Raw genomic sequence first — 18,878 nt, 5'->3', positions numbered from 1 at the left:
ACAATCCACATGAAAAACAAAATATGAAATAAAACGATGAAGTTATAAATAGCATATGAAAAAGATAATGTATCGAATTCATAATCAACTAGTACAACTCAGGAACACGTTTAATTCCCATGGAAATAACGTGCCCTTCATGCTTATCATATGAAAATGGTTTAGTGAGAGGGTCCGCGATGTTGTCATCCGAAGCAATCTTGTCAATCACTATCTCCTCTTGCTCCACATAATCACGGATCAGGTGAGCCTTCTGATGTACATGTCTAGACTTGTTGCTAGACTTAGGCTCCTTAGCCTGGAAGATGGCACCTCTATTGTCACAATAGATAGTGATTGGGTCATTCGAACTAGGAACTACGGATAGTCCTTGTAAGAATTGACGCATCCATATAGCTTCCTTCGGCGCTTCGAAGCGGCATAGTACTCAGTTCGATAGTAGAATCTGCTACAACTTCCTGTTTGGAACTCTTCCACCGACAAAGACACCATTAAGAGTAAACACGAATCCAGATTGAGATTTTGAATCATCTCGATCCATTTGGAAGCTAGCATCTGCGTAACCGATTGCACAAAGCTTAGTATCTCCTCCATAAGTCAATACCCAATCCTTAGTCCTCCGTAGGTACTTAAGGATGTTTTTAACAGCAATCCAGTGTGTTTCACCTGGATTGCGTTGGTACCGACTCATCATACTCAATGCATATGCCACGTCTGGACGTGTGCATATCATGGCATACATGATTCGATCCTATGGCTGATGCATAAGGAACACGACTCATGCGCTCGACCCCTTCAGGTGTTGTGGGTGACTGAGACTTGCTCAAATGCATCCCAGACGTCATTGGAAGGTTCCCCTTCTTGGAGTTGGTCATGCTGAACCTTTCAAGAATCTTATCTAAATAAGACTCCTGACTCAGTGATAACATTCGTCGTGATCTATCTCGATAGATACGGATTCCCAATATGCGTTGTGCCTCACCCAGATCTTTCATCTGGAAATGGTTCTTCAACCATCCTTTAACCGAAGATAAGAGAGGAATGTCATTCCCAATCAAGAGTATGTCATCGACATACAATATCAAGAAAACAATCTTGCTCCCACTCGACTTGATATATAAGCATGGTTCCTCGACCGATCGAGTGAAACCATACTCTTTTATCACCTGGTCGAAACGATGATTCCAACTCCGAGAAGCTTGCTTAAGTCCATAAATGGAACGCTTAAGCTTGCACACTTTCTTAGGATTTTCAGGATCTATGAAACCTTCGGGTTGTACCATGTACAATTCCTCCTCTAAATAACCGTTTAAGAAGGCGGTTTTCACATCCATTTGCCAAATTTCATAGTCATGAAAAGCGGCAATCGCTAAGATTATCCGAATGGAACGCAGCATAACTACGGGTGCAAAAATTTCATCATAATGCAATCCGTGCACTTGAGTGAAACCTTTTGCCACTAGTCGTGCTTTATAGGTATCTGGTTGCCCGTCTACAGAATGCTTTATTTTGTAAAGCCATTTGCACTGAAGAGGTCGTACCTTATTAGGTAAATCAACAAGATCCCATACGTCATTCTCATACATGGAGTCCATCTCGGATTGGATGGCTTCAAGCCATAGCTTTGAGTCGGAACAGGTCATGACACATTTATAGGTAGCGGGTTCATTACTCTCTAGGAGCAAAATGTCATTCTCCTCGACCATACCAATGTATCTGTCTGGAGGATTAGAGACTCTACCCGACCTCCTAGGTTCCTGAGGAATGTTAACCGTATCATTAGTTGAAGGAACATCTTCCTCCATCTGTACTTCGGTTGTTGGTTCTTGAATCTCCGACAGCTCGAAGGTTTTATTACTTGACTTGTTCTCGAGAAATTCTTTCTTCGATCGGCACCCCCACCGTGTCCCCCGACCACAGTGAGTCCAACAGCAGTAATGGCGGCGGCAACAACCACCAGCAACACTAATGGCGACAATAACAACATACAACAACAACCACACAACCGTCCGTACACCCCTTTTTAGACTTGATTTTCGACCACCATAACCACTCTACCTACCAACCAAGACCACCACTATACTCCCCACACAACACACGACCCAACCACCCTAAGGCCAGCCCAGGTCAGCCACGTTTTGGTGGTCAAAAACTCATCTTAAGACCGTCGCACAGTCACAGCTATAATATAGATCTACTCGGTCAAAGCCCTAAATGGGTGGTCAACGGCAGTCACATGGTGGTCAAAGACGGGTCAAGGATGAGTCGGGGTCAAGGCGGATCAACGGTATAAATTAAATAATATAAAGGCTAGTATAAGACGGTTTACCTTACGATCTCAAGGCGGAGGGACAAAAGGCGATCTTCCTTTCCTTCTCTTTTTCTCTCTTCTTTCTCTCTAGGATTCTCTCTAATTCTGTGTGGTGGGAATTGTAAATGAAATGGGATAAGGTAGTATGGGTGGATAAGGGGGTATATGTACATGTAGTTTATTAATATTATATTATTATATTATTCCATCTCAACATAACTCGTATAAATACAATAAAATATTATTATTATTATATAATTATTAAATGCGGAGCATTACAAATCAGCACAATAAAGGTCTTATTACTACCCTCTGGCAACGACGCACCCCAAAGTACTCCTAACACGGTCTTCACAATAAAAGGGCCCACTATATGCCAATATAATGTATCTGATAGAAAAGCCCATTCATCCCGTCCGGACCCGGCGCTTTAAGCGGGTGCATTTGTTCCACCACCATCATAACCTCGTCTTCACTATACTCATTATGTAACACTGCATTCATCCTCTCCGTAACCCTAGCCGCTACACCAACCACCACGCCTTCAAAGTCCATAGGTCTCGCTGACCTAAATAAATTAGCAAAATAACCACGTACCACATTCTCGATCTGTTCAGCACCAACACGGCAATTTCCATCATCATACAACAACTTAGTAATTGTATTATTTTGCCATCTTTCACTCGCTTTCCTGTGGAAAAATTTAGTGTTCTTATCCCCTTACCAAAGCCAAATAGCACGAGACCACTGCCTCTTAAACAACTCTTCTTGTTTAAGAAGTTTAGTTATTTCTTTAACCAGATGGCCCTGCTCCTTAACCCTTGCGCTCGATTTCTCACCCTCGTTAAGCTGTTGAAGTCGTTTCCTCTTCCGTTGAACATCACGAAGCAACTTGCCAATGCCCACCCCCTTCCACGCCAAAAGCTCATCCCCACAGCTTTGCAGATTCTCAAGAATGTCAGCACCTCCGCCTTCCCAAGCTCTTATAGTAGCCTCCTCACAACCATCCTCCCCCACCCACACTTGTTCAAAACGAAACATCTTCCGCCTTCCCCCGTTGACATTCCCGCCTCTCTAGATGGAATTTGATGGGTGCATGATCTGACCATTCCCGCGTAAGATGTTCTAGCTTTGCATATAGGAAAAGGTCAAACCACGCCTCATTCCCTATAGCCTAGTCAAACCTGCATTGCCTATTAGCGTCATCCGACTGCCCATTATCATAGGTAAACTCGTACCCTTCAAAACTCACATCTCTCAATCCATACTCATTAACCGCTTTTTTAAAATTATTCATCTGCCATTGTGCCCTTTCACCTCATTTCATCTTTGTAGCATACAAAACCTCATTAAAGTCCCCGATGCATATCCAAGGACCAACATATTCCTCATCCGAAAGCCTTAAAAGTTGTCATGACAAGATTCTATCACTTACAGCAGGCCACCCATAGAATCCTGTAATTCTCCATTTCTTATCATTTCGACACACCTTAACATCGACATGATGAAGCGACGAAGATCTGAAAGTACAATCCAACCCCTTTCTCCATAACAAATCAAGACCCCCCCCCCCCCCCAATCTCCCAGCACTATCCACTTCCACCCCCTCAAACCCATCCAAGTACGCCTTAACTTTCATCTAACTCCATACTGCTAAGCTTCGTCTCGCAAAGAAAAGCAATAGCAGGGGCTTCCCTCCGATGAAGGTTTCGTAAACCGCCTACTGCATCGGGGTTGCTCAAGCCCCTATATTTAAGGCTCAACAAACTCATTGTGCCAGGCGGGTTTGAGTTATCTCAACCTCCGCCTCAGGTGAACTGACACCCATGAGTAATTTCGCCTTCTTATCTGTCACCAACTCCTCCTCTGACGTCCTACCTTCTCTTCCCCTTTTCCCTAAGCTGTAGCCAACTAACAACCCCCCCCCCCCCCCACACACACACACACCTTCCGTAGGCATGACCCTTCTCAGCCAAGTACCACCACCACCCCTCCACTCTCCATAGCCTGATTAGTGGTAACCAGACTCGTCTCCTCACCAACAACCCCCTCCCCTCCACGCACCGTCTGCTTCAGCATCCATCAGAATAGTCCCTTCCCCCTCCTCTGCCTGTCTGTTCTCTATCCCAGCCCCCTCTTCAGCCTCTCCCCCATCCCTCGTTTGATCACCACCATCCCTCCCTTCTCCCCCATTCCTCCTCTCCTCCAACCTCCTCCCCTACCATTCACCACAATATTTTGAAGCTTATTAATAATATTTTGAATAAGTTCCTCTACTCGCTATTTAAATTCCTCTCCATTGCTTCATTTAAAGACCTCCCCTTAACATTACTCGTATCCTCCATAGTCTTCATAGGTTTCCATGGCAAGGTCCTAAGCTCATCCCCAAACTTAAGATCCCCTTCATCATACAGACCCTCCTCATAGTCCTTCTCCCCATGCCCTAACACCTTACACCCATAGCAAAATGTTGGAATTCGCTCGTACTTAACCTTAAACTCCACCAGGTTTCCATTAGGCATACAAACCTGTACAACCTTGTTAAAAGGCCTTCTCACATCATTCACAAACCTCCTTCTCACAGCCCTCTCAACCTTCGACAGTGAGGCCTCATCCACACAAATAAAAGTCCCCAACTGCGACCCACGGTGACGAAGATTCGCCTCGTTTGTCCTCCCTCTCATTGGTAAGTCATATACTCTAGCCCAAAGCAGAACATGGATAAGTGGTGTATCAGTCAATTTCCCTTCATCAACAGGTTCACTCAAACACCAAATGAACTTGTCGAAATGCCATGGCTGGCCATCGATCACTTTAGTCCTATCTTTCTCATTATAAAATTTAAAAATAAAAATTCTCTCCTTTACATCTAGAACGTTAGAAATAATCGCACATTTCATTTGCCATAACTTCGTCATCGGATTAATAGTCGCACGAACATTGATAGCCTTTTCAGACCATATCTTCCCTACCAGAAGAAAAGCGTTACTCTCATTCCTGTGATCCTCCCAACATCCCAGACAAAGGTATCCTCCTTATCTAGAACCCCTTTATCTTTGTCTGCACTATTTGCTAAAACCCTATTCTTCATAGCAAAACACAGCCTTGTGAGAAAAATCAAAACCACTAGAATGTTTACTGAGAAAAAAATGAAGAAAAACAATCCCCCTACAATAAAAAGCGAAGGAGAAAGGCTCGCAATTAAGGAAGATCCGGAGTACAGCGAGTACTCGACCGAGTGAATGGCACTCGACCAAGTGAACTCGGCACTCGACTGAGTGCAGCTAAACAGTACCCGATAAAGCTTATTTCGGGATCTTATCCTAAATCATTCTATCCCATTTCTCCTTATCACTCAAAATCCTCTTCCTTCTCTCTAAAACCCTCACAAACATCTTCTTATGAGATCCAAGCTTGGATTAAGAGATTGATCACCTTATCCTTCTTTCCTTTCACCTTGTAAGTTGAGATCTATCCTTTTTTAATTAGTATGAACCCTAACTTTTGAGGTTTTTTTTTGGGTAATTAATTAGTAATTAGTATGTATAATATGGGTAATTAATGAGTAATAACAAGGGGTTTTGTATTGTATAATAGTGTAGGATGTATTGTGATAGTATTATGTGATTTGTATAGGGTGTGACGGTTTCATGAGACGGAATTGAGTCGGATTCGGGTAGCTCATGAAGATTACTAAAAGGTAGGTTCATGCTACTCGGTTTTGATAATGTGTATACTTATTTGTGTGTCTTTTATCATCATTTGCATAGTATGAGTCGTATTGCATCACATGGTGGTATTTGAGGATCTTGGTGAATCTCATGTAGTGTCGGAAATGCATTATAACATGATATTGAGTTATGGTGACTCTATGAGTCGAGATAGTGGAGGATTTGATGTTCATAGTACATTTGGGAAGTGTATTTCATAATGAGTTGTATTTTGGTATATTGTGTTGCATATTTCATTGTGGTGATATTTGTGTATATCGAAGTTTGGTGGTGATACTTGGTTGTTGAGGAGACATAAGGCGGTTGGGAGAACGTCTTACGCTTGGGTCTCCTCTTAGAGCTTTCTACTCCAAGAGGGATGTGCACATTGATGACTTGAGTATGGAGGGGCGCGCGTGGTTGAAGCACGACGTCTGGCAGGGGATCCGGTTGGCTTCCGGGCCTGGTACCACGGGAGTGTCCCGAGTACCTTATTACGGACTGAGGTCCGACTGTTTGGTGGGCGGTGTTGCGGTGCCGTCACCAGGTTGTGGGTATGTCTGGGTGTGTCCCGGTACCGGTTTAGTTACTGCCTAATCATATCTAATGGTCGTCATTGCCATGTTGCATATTTACATAACCTATTGTTTTTTATGTCTTATTATCGAAACTGACATGTTTGGGTTGTGTGTAAATTGTCGCCTATTTCCGGGGTGGTTTGTGTTTATCCATATGATATTTCCGATCATATGGGGAGCAGTTGTTTACATGTTGCTTTTGGTAGCGCGAGATTATGGGCCAAGACACGGAGTTGGAGTCGAGTCGTTTAGTAGCATTATAGTTGGCATAGAAGTATTGGTAGTTGTAATACTATGGTTTTCTATGTCTATGGGTACTCTATCGAGTGGGACTTACTCTGTCGAGTAAGTATCTTTTTACGCAAAACAGTAGCTGACCTGATTGGTACTCGATCGAGTAAGTGTGACACTCGATCGAGTAAGGGACACTCGATCGAGTAAGTCACTTACTTGATCGAGTAAGTGTGTCTTACGGGATTGTTTAGCCGGGTTTTGTTAATTACGCGAGATTAATATAAAAGGCTTCCGTCATTATTCTTAAACACTTTTAACATTCTAAAACCTTTCAAGAGAAGAACAAGAGTTACGTAGATCGCATCTCTCGTATTATTAGCAAATCCCAAGGCTAGGATCGTCGGATTGTCTTGTTTGTTATACCGTTGTGATCGTCGTGTCAAGGGTAAACTTCTTGTATAATTTTTATAATGATTTAATAAGTTTGCTTAAAACCCTAATTGGGTAGAATTGGGGGATTTGGGTGTATTATGATGAGTAGTTAGTAATTGTATGATTATGTGCTATAGGAGGAGGATTCGTAGAGGAAAAGTTCTGATTAGTTGCTGTGACGGTCTCGTGTGATTGCTATTCCAGGTAGGGTTTCCCTACTCAGTATTGATTATATAGTGTGTTGGTGGTTGTTTGTTGTTGTTGTATATCTTGTTGGTATTGGATTTGGAATTGGTGATTGTTGATAGTATAATGTGATTATTGTATATTGTCTGTGGTTTGGGAGGTGCGTCCTCGGCTGAGTGGAGTCACTTGCGGAAGTGGCTTCACGCCCTTGATTTGCCTTCTGTGGAACCCGCCACAGAAGGGATGTGCACATTTAGAAACTTGGGTTTATCGCTCGGATGAGATGAGCGGGGCTTCAGTGGGAACGGCTGCGGTTCCCCACTGGCGGTGTAGAATACTTGTTCCGATGAGTATTCTGGCAGGACTATGTGTAGACAGGTGTGTGGTGATGTGACGGAGTTTGGTTGATTGGATTGGATTGTAATGTTGTTTTATTGCACCTGTTTGTTTTGTGTAATCAGTACTGACCCCGTTTAATTGTTTTAAAAAACTGTGGTGATCCATTCGGGGATGGTGAGCAGTTATTGACCATGTATGAGTTGATACACATGGGATAGCTGGGTTGAGTCATCACGAGCTGTTTTATAAGTCTTCCGCTGTGTCGAACATTCTTTTATTTCGTTTAGTTGGTTTGACATTTTGAGAACGGTTGTATTTTACTTTATCAGTTTTGGTTGAACTTGTATCACGTTAAACTATTTATTAAAGTATGTTTCTTTATGGTATTTTTGATATTCATTGCCTCGGGTAACCGAGATGGTGGCACTTCCATGCCTTAAGTGGTCCTAGTAAGGCACTTGGAGTATGGGGGTGTTACAGTAGTCATGTATAGAGATCACTTGTATTATTCATTTATTCATATGTAATTCACTAAACTTGTCATTTATATAAAGAAGTTCTTAATTGTAATTCCGATCTCACCGCCTCGGGAAACCGAGATGATAACATCCTCCGATTACCTTGCTCGGGTAAGAAGGGGTGTTACACAAACCCTAGAGAAGAATCAGATGTCGGCTATTAGCTATATAATTTCGAATTCCATGTTAAAAAAACAGTAAAGCTGTTGTTATTGAGTTTTTTTTATTCTTACTCTTTTTAGTGGGTTAGTTCTTCTATTAGCCCCATCCTATACGATAAAACGATCCTATAGAAGAGTTGCTGAATCTGAAACTTATCCAATCTAAATTTCTAAACTAAACCCAAAGCGGACCTAAATAACATATTTATCACGTCTAGATGTGACACAATTACACAAACAAAGAAGATGCTAACCAAATGGATTTAGAGTGGTGATTGCTCACCTCTAGAGCTGTCTTCGGGCCGGACCGGGCTCTTCTGGTCATGCCCTGAACCGGCCAGGGGGAGGGCCGGGCTGGGAGTATGTTTGACCGGGGCCATGCCCGTAATGGGTGGAGGGCGGGCCGGGCTGGCGGGCATGTGTATTATTTTTTTTACTAAAATGGCGGGCCAAGGGCGAGCCGAGATGGAAATTTAGGACCCGGGCCAAGGCGGGTTGGGCCAGGCCAGGCCAGACCGGGCCAAATTGCCTAAAATAACGGGCTAAGGGCGGGTCAGGCTGGGCCGGGTCAGCCCGTGCTAATGGCACCCTCTACTCATCTCATCCCTTAATCATGAAGTCATGGGTTCGATACCTGCCCATGAAATGAAGTAAACTCTTCGACCATTCGTTTACCTCTTTATGAGAGTATCCGCGACGAGGGGATTATACATTGTTGTTGACGGTAGACACATCAATTTACACAAAAAAGAAAAAAAATTGACAAGATTCAACCAGACGACAAATTACAAAATAGCAAATCCCACCACACTATCACATGTCCACAGCCACATCAGTGTTCAAGTCCCCTAAAAGCAAATTCCATGATTAATGCATTAGGGCATTAGCAATAGACAAACCCCAAACGAGGTTTGTCGAATGCCACATCACTCAACACACAAACCTCTTTAACAACAAACCTCAATACAACAATAAACAAACCTCATAAAAGTATACTACATGGGGTCCACTATCATTCACAACCAAAAATACTGTATACAAAATTGTAACCATTCTCATCTATGAACCTCAACCCCCATTCCCAACAATAGAGAGGTTTGTCAACAAACCTCTAAAAAGTACACAAACCTTTGTTGACAATTGTTGATTCCCTTACTTACTGCTCTACTCAACCACTAAAGTACCAAACAAACGGTAGTAATAAACATTTCCAACAAAAGAAAAAGGCAAACCTTGATGAACAAACACACACATTACTAAAAATTTGATCTTTTTTACATCCACTGAAATTTAAGATCCCCCCAGAAAAACCCACTTCATTTTATTACTTCATTTTCACAAAAATCACATTTTTTTTTCTGTTAAATTTAGGATAAATTTTCTGGGTAAAAGGAAAATGAAAAGACAGGATTTTTAAAATAGTTGGGTTAGTGAGGAAAAAGAGTGAAAGTGAGTTGAATTAGTGAAAAGATGAAGGAATTAGTAGGAAGTCCAGGGACTAAAACAGGATTAATATTAAGATTAGGACAGTGTGGATTTGCTACTGCTTCCATTGCTGTTATGGTTTCTGCTTCTAATTTTTCTAGTTTTACTGCTTTTTGGTAATTTCATTTCTCTTCTTGCTTTTGTTTACTTCATTATATTTAGCAATTTCCATCTTGCGTCATTCCGAAACAGCTACTTTATGTTGTTAACACAAGGGTAAGGGTGCGTACATCCGATCCCCCTTACTCAATTTGTGGGAGCCATTTGAAGCACTGGGTAATGTTGTTGTATGTTTACTTATTTGATTAATCTTGTTATCGTTGTTGTATTTTTGGTCCTACAGTTTGTTTTTGGATTAGGGTCATGGATGTTGGGCTTTTGTTCATGGTATTGAATGTATAATATTCCTTCCGTCCCGATCAGTTGTTTACCTTTTTAGGTGTGAGGGGGTTTTGCGGAAAGGTAAATAAATGACTAGGACGGAGAGAGTAGAAGGTTGTGGAGTTAATGGTGTAGAATATGAGGTACAAGGAAATGTGCTAGGAACCGAAACAAATAGGATTGATGAAAGAGAGCTGATTGATGCTAAAAACTGGTGAATGTTTATCCCAACTTTGGTTAGAGTTGCAAACTTGCAAAGGACTTTATATAGACTGGTTTTTGCCTCTATACACAGTTGTTTGCTTAGGGTGTTATCGGGATTTGAATTGTTATGGTTACTGGGGAAAAGGTTTGTTCTTTGGGGCCATTCGAATCTGTATAAGCTCCATGGCAGGATATGCCACAAGCTCACACACACACACAACTCTTTTGTGTGTGGATTACGTTCTGAGATATGAACTTCCGAAGATTTGATTTAGTTGATATACCATTATTTACAAATAACAATTATTGTATGTAGCCATCCACGGTGTGGCTGTGCCCCTTAATCCACTTTTAGTTTCTTAGTTCCAACACCGCACACTTCATGTCTGCATTGCACCCCAGTATCATGCACACTACACCCTGCCACCTGAACTACCTTGCAAACTGCCGCTAGACCACCTTCATTTTGCCGGTTTCGTGACCAGCTTGAAATGTAGAGTAGTGTTGATACCCTTGATCCCATCTTTGAAATGTTTTCTTATTGAATTTGGGATGCTGTGTAATGTCAGGATTCAGTGTCCTGGTGTTGTGTACCAAATCCTAAGCCTGGATATGATTAACCCCATTAACTCACAGATATTCCATCTACAAACCTCAATACTATTTGGGGGATTTATGTACTAAAACATGACCTCCAATGGCTCTATCATGTTAATGAGTTTGAAGGATCACCAGAGACATGATGTTCTGATGGTAGGTGAGTGAAGCTGGCGATGAGAGCGATGGGGAGACAGAGAGATGCCTCTGACTTGTAATTTTTGGTGTGAACAAAATAGGAGTTAAGGTAGGAGATATGCCTTTAGTGGTGGGATGTTAGAAGATGGCAAGTTGTTGTAAGAAATCTTATGAGGAGATGGCTGAGCTTTGTGAGAGCCAAGGTAGGAGATAGGTCTGTAGTTAGAAGATGGTCAGTTGTCGTCAGAAATCTTGTGAGGAGATGACCGAGGGTGGTGGGAGTCAAGGTAGGAGATAGGCCTCTAGTAAGAAGATGGCCAATTGTAGTCAGACGTTCAGTCAGGAGATGGTTGAGGTTGGTGGAAGGTATAATCAGGAGATGCATTCACTCCTTCACGGTAGTGGGAGCCCGGGAGGTTTTGTGATTGTTTTTGGTGGCCTATTTCTAGAGTTAAAATCAGAAAAATGAAGGGATGAACAAGCAAAGGTCAGTGAAGGAAAAAAAAAATGTAGCGTTTCACTTTGGAAAAACCAAAAACACATTCATGTTTTGTTTTCTTTGACTGTGATTTGGTATATTAGTCAATCCATTGCATAAAAGCCAACAATTTCTTGTTCTTGATTAATGTACAGTGGTCTGATGGAGCCGTAATTTGTATGTGTCCTATGTTCATTATTCCTCACTTCTGGTGGACCTTAACAAATTCACACTGTCACATTCTCTTTGAATAACAACAACATCAACATCAACATCAGAGCCTTAATCCCAAAATGATTTGGGGTCGGCTGACATGAATCATCCTTTAGAACTGTCCATGGGTGATCGCACACCTCAAAATGCGAAAATATAGAAAAGGAAAAGTGAAAAACAAAAGGGGAGTGAAACATAATACAAAAGTCAAGGTAAACTTATAGGTTTTAAAATCGAAGTCCGGATTTCTTTTATAAAAACTCAGAATTTAAATCGAGAATAAAGATTAAAACGATTTTGAAAATCGAAGTAAAATTTAATGGTCCGGAATACCTTGTTTTGGCTTATTGTGAAATCTATTTCCTGAAAAATGTTGAATCGTGTAAGTTTGTTAAGTATACTCCCTTGCATCTCTCCATTCCCCACTAGTTGTAGTTTCCATTTCACATTTTCTAATTGAAGTTAAATCTTCAGCAACTACTTTTACCAAGAAGATCCTTCATATCCCTTCACACTTCATTTGCTGGTGTTTTTATATTATGTTCTAATGAAAACGATTTGATTCAGCTATTTGATTGCATCTATGGGGCTTCAAGTGCTATGGAGCTTTGGACTAGCTTGTCTTGATGTCCATGCCTTGAGGATAAAGCGAGACCTTCAGAGTCCAGTCTTAGTGAGCCTCTTTGTTGTTGGTGACTGGGTATGTGAATCACTAAACTACTACTTATTTAATTTTGTTCCTATTATTATAATTATTTTTAGGATGTTTTGTCAAAAAGTGCCCAACATTTAGGTCATCTGCACATATGGTACTTAAAAGTTATTTTTTGTGTTCAAAGCTACCGACATTTTACTAATTTTGTCAAAATGTACCAACTAACGTTTTCCGTCCAAAAAAGTCAAGAATTCCTTGATTTGAGGGTAAACATGTTTTTTCTATTTATTAAGATCTTTGAATTATAAATTTTTAATAAACATCTTAGTAGTCTGTAAATGCAAGTATTATCCAACTCTAATCTCATCTCCTCTGCCATCCTTCTTAGCCACCACCATATCTTAACTCTCCTCTCACCCTCTCTCCTCTCCCCTCCTCCTTAGCCACCGCCATAAACAACTCTTCTCCAGCTGACAACATTAGCCACCATTATCATCACCATTAAAGTCGAAATTAATACAAAAAAAGAAGGATAAAAATCAAACTAATGTAAGGGAAGAAGGGATACTGAAAGTGGATAATATTATGGTGGGAGGAGAGAGAAGCAGCACAGGTAGGGGGTTGAGTAGGAAAGAAAAAATTGACGAAAGACTTTAGTGAAAGCGTGCGGTAACGTTATAGTCAACTGACAGGATGGTCGGTGTGGAAGTGGTCGTGAGAAGAAGATGACTTGGATGGAAAAAGAGGCGGTGGTTCAGAACTTTAGATGAGGACTGAAGGAGTAGACATGGTGGTTGAGTGTGGGAGGAGCGGAGGTAAGGTATGGGTTGGAGGAGAGGAGGATAGACAAGGTGGTTGGAGTGAGGGAGGAAGGTGGATAGGAGACGACATGAGTAGGCCCTTTAAACACGCTGTATGATGTTCTATGTTTTATCTTTTATTGACGCAGTCATAGAAAGCTGCATTAAACTCTGTGGCTTTTATGTTCTAAACTTTGTGTGTTGTATTTACTGATTAATCCACGAGGATTGACTTCAAAAATTTCAACTGTATCATCCAGTGATGGCTGCTGACTTAGTAGTGACAATACTCTGAGAGATTGATTACTTAGCAATAAAAAACGTAAGCTAAATATCACACGTTGTTGTATGTAGTTGCTTGGTTTGTTTCCTCTGTTCTTTTTGCTGTCGTCTTTCCACCAATGCTATATGATTAAAATACCTGATGAAAATTTCCTCCACAAGTAGAACGTAAGTGATGAAGCTACTGCCCATGGGAAGTTCTACTAATTTTATTTTGATGATTCTTTCTTTGCTTCAGCTTCTTCTAGTACAACAATAATAGTCGGTTTAGAGCTCGTTTAAACCTTTTTCCTGCAATCACCATAGCTAGTCAACTTAAACAAGAGGACACTCACAAAAATCTTTTACCATTGTGACAAGTCCTTATCCTAGTTTTGTATGGTGATGTTATCTTAGAAAGAGTATAATACCGAAAGCTATTTGTATTTAATTGATCCATGTCATAGGCTTAATTAGTTATTACCAAAACTGGTTCTTGGTGCTGTGTGATGCAGACATACTGGTTTTCTGTTTGCAATAGATACAGACATTGTAAATCTGGTGCCAACCCGTTTGCCTGAGAGTGTTTGTTTCGGGTGATCCAGTTTTTTCGAGAGTGTCTTCTATATTTTAGTACAATTTTTTAATATTTTAATTAGCCATGCTTCCTCAGCACTACTTTGTTGAAAATTATGAGTATCCCTGTTGTGTTTTCAACTACTGTACAATATCATGTCACTGTCGTATCTACAAGCATAATGTATTTATTTTAACTCTTTTTTTCTATCTTGCTTAATTTTATTGGGTTCATTCTTCCTTATTTTACCTCACATTGACGATTTCAACGACACTGATTGGAACCCGCAATGTTGGTGCTCACTGCTCAGTCCCTCGTTAATTTGTTCTTTTTTTCTACATACAATATGTAGCGTGGACTCAATGATGTATTTCTTGCAGGTGACAGCCACGTTATCACTAGCAGCAGTATGCTCATCTGCAGGCATTGTGGTCCTGTATTCCAAGGATCTTGGCTTCTGCAAATTACATTATTATCCCTGTGGCAAGTACGAGCTCTCAGTAACCTTTGCCTTCCTCACCTGGTTCCTCATTGCCATATCTTCTCATTTAATGTTTTGGATTTTGGCATCCATTTAAAATCTGCATATTTCGCCAGCTACTTTTGACACTGAGTTCATTGATCTTCAGGCTTCTTCCAAATTCACATGTAAATCCCTTCTACTTTTTTTTTTCCCCGTCTCCCCCGATCCATTCTCTTGGCGCTCCTTTTACCGTGTAATTTGATGCATATTTGCCTAAAATGGCTAGGTGTTCGAGATTTGAATCCTTGTTAGGTATTGTGAGACTTCTGTAATTTGATTGCTGAGTTTAACCTTTTGTAAATGGATGAAACTGCAATTTCCTTGGATCTCAAAAGTATGCATATACCACAATCTCAGAGACCTGATATGGTCCTGTATGAAACATTGTCGATAAAATAATTAGCTATAGGCCTGTAGCCGATGTTTTGAGTGTTCAATAGTTAGGTCTTGTGCTGTCAACAGTGGTAACTATAAAATGCCGTTTTGTTTGCAACAACATTATCTAGTGTCTTATATGCTGTTGGCTATGGCAATAATAGGTGGATAAGTTGTACAAAGCATTACGCATGTAATGAAAACATAAAAATACTCTGTATGACGCCTATGCCTTACATGCCATAGGCATAAGCCGACTCGGTAACGCAAGTTTACCTACAGTCAGCGACGGCAGTCTTTCAACCTAATAATCTCTCGCCCAAATTCTTAACTGGGTACCGTCAGACATTGAACTAAGTAGCCTTTGAGAAGATTTTGGTTTCTTTGCCGATGAGACTAATAATAAACTCAAGCTCATCTGCTACTTCTCTCATGGAAGGACGATTAACCCTGTATTCATCAACGCAAGCCAATGCAAGAAGTCCTAGCGCCTTCATCGTTTCCAGTTCTAAGCTGCTCGCCTTCTTCGTCAACCCGGGATCAACAGCATCCATTAGTTTCTCTTTCTCCGACAGTTTACTTACATGAATAACTAGGTTCACATCTTCGTCTTCCCTGTTAAAATCTATTGCCTTCTTTGAAGTAAGCAGCTCTAGAACCACCACCCCAAAGCTATAAACATCGCTTCTATCTGTTAATTGGAAATTCTTGTAGTACTCGGGATCAAGATACCCCAAAGTTCCCTGAGCACAGGTTGAAATGTGGGTTGCCTCGGTGTCAACCAACCTTGAGAGCCCAAAATCTGAAACTTTAGCATCAAGTTTTTCATCCAGTAGGATATTGCTCGATTTTATGTCGCGGTGAAATATAGGCGGCATTGCCGAAAAATGGAGGTAAGTGAGTCCTTGAGCTATTTGTTGAGCAATGAAGAGTCGTCGTGACCAAGTAAGGGTACCCCAGTCATTTGAGTATCGTCCGTGTAAGTGATCAGAGAGTATTCCATTAGCCACATATTCGTAAACTAACACTGGTTGTTCCAACTCAACACAACAACCAAGCACTTGGACGAGACTCCGGTGATTTACTTGGCATAGAATTCGGACTTCGTTTAGTACTTGGTCCATCCCTAGAATGTTCCCAAGTTTTGCCCTTTTAACCGCGGTTAAGGTTCCATCATCTAAGACACCCTTGTAGACTTCTCCAAATCCACCAACTCCTAGAAGATTTTCCTTAGCGAAGTTGTTAGTTGATTTCTTAATCTCCTTACCGGAGAAGAGTTTAGCAGTTTTCCCATTGTTTGCAGAGTTAAGTATGTCTTCTCGTTCCTTTACTAATTTACGGCGAGCTGCTCTTTGTATGTGCTGTTGGTGCTGATGAACTAGTACGAAGAACAGAACAATCAGGATGATTGCTGATGCTACGAAGCTTAATCCTGAAAACATCATTCAGAGGTTAGAACTCCGATTTTTTGACTGGAAAGTGGAACGGTTTGAGCATACCTGTATACAGTTTCTTTCGATTAATGGGATGAGGACACTGTGTTCTTCCGATACAACCCTTATCTGCAATGACAAAACTGGCTTCTATCAGGTTGCTTCACAGAATGGATAATTTAACAAAAAATTGTTTCCATTTTATCTTTCAATACAACAAAAAATATGTGTGATAAGTAAAACATTAAGCCGAATATGTTCACAATACAATTAAAAACATTTGTGATGCAGATGAAAATATCGTTATATTACATTTTAATAAGTCACCAAAGTTTTGGTTATCTGCTTATCGCAGTCGACTGAGTGAAACCTGAAATCGCAACATCAATTGTTTACAGAGAGAGGACAGTAAGGCAAAATTCAGGGAAAATAAGGGTTGATGATTAAAGTTCTTGAAAAGAACTAAATGCACTAACCACTCAAATGTCAATCTGAAGGATGGTAAAATGTACTTACTGATACAAATGCCAGTAGTTGGATCCCACTGAAACCGGGAATTGCAGAAGCACCTTTTCTGACTCGCTCGAGCAGCATCAGGCAAACAGGTTGCGTTGCCAATGTCCCGACAATCTGACATCTGCATACAACTTGGTTCTCGAGGCGGTTCCCATTGTATCTCCAACCCAGGTTGCGGCCACTTACTGATTGGCAAAGAACTATCCAAGCCAACAAAGCTTTCCTGTGCTGTACAATCATCCTTTCCACTAATATCAATCCTGTATGCCGTTTTAGACCCTCCTGTCGTAAGCGAGCAGCAAGGCAGACCTGTACACTTGGTAGCTACACATGCGGTCACATTTATGTAGGCATTGCAAGGATTGGTCGAAGAGCAATCCAGTGCTGTGACACTTAAGTAACGGCTAGAACAGTTAAGCTTGAGGACAGTATTGTTGTCAGTGATATTAAATGGTAGGGTATTGTTAAGCCAGATGCCTCCTGATTTGAGATCCATGGATCTGCAACTCTTGAGGTCAAATCCCTTCATCCGGATCGTAAGAGTTTGTGTATTTGGTGAGATAGATGTGATAACATATGACGAACCGTTGAGTGCATCAAACCACAGTGTCTCCCCAACACACCTCACTTTATACATCTGGTCACCGCACGTTGACGAAGTGCTAAGTGGGTATGGTACCGGTGTCTTCCCACAGTTGGGACAGTGAAGTGTTGAGACCGCATTTTCGATGACAGTGAGTAACAGAACCAATATTAGCTGCAGCATTTGGATATTTCTTTTGGTGGCTACTGCAGTAACTAGTTTGTCCATAGCATCGATTATCAGTGCAGACCTTTGTAGTTTTCTAATTACTGCATCCCAATGTGTGATTGAAAACGCTTATTTTTTGGGATCTAATCCGCTAATTAATTAGTTATAAGAGTTTTTAGTAAATTTAATAATGTAGCATGTTGGATCTAAACAAGACACAAGATTGTAATATGGTATGTTGTTTGTTATTAATCGATGCGATTTGTTTGTTGGAATCAAGGAGTATCATATAAAAAAAAACCTGCAAGTACATATTCTTGTCTTGCTCTTCATCTAAAGTTGCTTTGATTGTAGAATTCTTCGAGCTTCGATGAATTTATGATGCTTTCGAAACTAGTACATTTTCGAGGGAAAAAAAACCAAAGTATGCAGGGACACTGGACAGAGTTCCGAACCCAAAATGACGAGTCTTTGGCTACACTGAAACCAGTCGAAAAAAATGATCTTATGGCTGATGGCCTTGTATGCTGAACTTGCGCAGCATTTCGAAAATCTTTTAGATCATTGGACATATTGGTTACTTTACCTTATGACAGAATAAAAAATAAAGGTCTAGAATCAGTGGCGTATCTAGGATTTGTTTATAGGTGGGGTGCGGTTACGAATTTGTCATAAGCGATAACGGAATTTACTCAAAAAATGTTTTAATGTTATAATAATTTTTGTAATAAGAATAATTTATTAAGGGGTATATTCTTTCCTATAGCAACAAAATTAACACAATACTTGTATAAGGCAGTATTACCCAAGTATATATATTGTAGAACGAGTTATTTCATAACTACTTTTAAGTGGACGTGATTTTATAGTAAAAATACAAAGGAAATGAAGTTGGAAAAACAGGGAATAAGGTGCTGAGAAGGGGGATCGAACCCCAATTTGCACACATAAAACACATACAACTCACTACTGCACCACATTTACCATCATCTTATCTAGTGGCTGTTAATCTAATTATTCTG

The 18,878-nt window shown here is 40.7% G+C and overlaps 3 protein-coding genes across 3 annotated transcripts; 1 reads left to right on the top strand and 2 right to left on the bottom strand.

Annotated features, from left to right (window-relative positions):
* Positions 1 to 4,584: 4,584 nt before the first annotated feature.
* Positions 4,585 to 5,229, bottom strand: LOC141651383 (uncharacterized). The gene has a single exon (XM_074459098.1). It carries the CDS (start codon positions 5,227 to 5,229, stop codon positions 4,585 to 4,587), a length of 645 nt encoding a protein of 214 aa, XP_074315199.1.
* A 4,422-nt stretch (positions 5,230 to 9,651) lies between these two features.
* On the top strand, positions 9,652 to 15,115 carry LOC141653426 (CASP-like protein 5B2). The gene is made up of 3 exons (XM_074461189.1): positions 9,652 to 10,070; positions 12,533 to 12,665; positions 14,639 to 15,115. The coding sequence occupies exons 1-3, from the start codon at positions 9,940 to 9,942 to the stop codon at positions 14,834 to 14,836; spliced, it is 462 nt and encodes a 153-aa protein (XP_074317290.1). The 5' UTR covers positions 9,652 to 9,939; the 3' UTR covers positions 14,837 to 15,115.
* A 103-nt stretch (positions 15,116 to 15,218) lies between these two features.
* Positions 15,219 to 17,876, bottom strand: LOC141653425 (wall-associated receptor kinase-like 20). The gene is made up of 2 exons (XM_074461188.1): positions 17,106 to 17,876; positions 15,219 to 16,588 (listed from the first exon to the last, which is right to left on the bottom strand). Exons 1-2 carry the CDS (start codon positions 17,869 to 17,871, stop codon positions 15,510 to 15,512), a joined length of 1,845 nt encoding a protein of 614 aa, XP_074317289.1. The 5' UTR covers positions 17,872 to 17,876; the 3' UTR covers positions 15,219 to 15,509.
* Positions 17,877 to 18,878: the final 1,002 nt, after the last annotated feature.

Source organism: Silene latifolia, chromosome 4 (assembly GCF_048544455.1).
Source record: "Silene latifolia isolate original U9 population chromosome 4, ASM4854445v1, whole genome shotgun sequence".
NCBI lineage: Eukaryota > Viridiplantae > Streptophyta > Magnoliopsida > Caryophyllales > Caryophyllaceae > Silene > Silene latifolia.
This window is presented reverse-complemented; position numbering and strand designations above follow the sequence as displayed.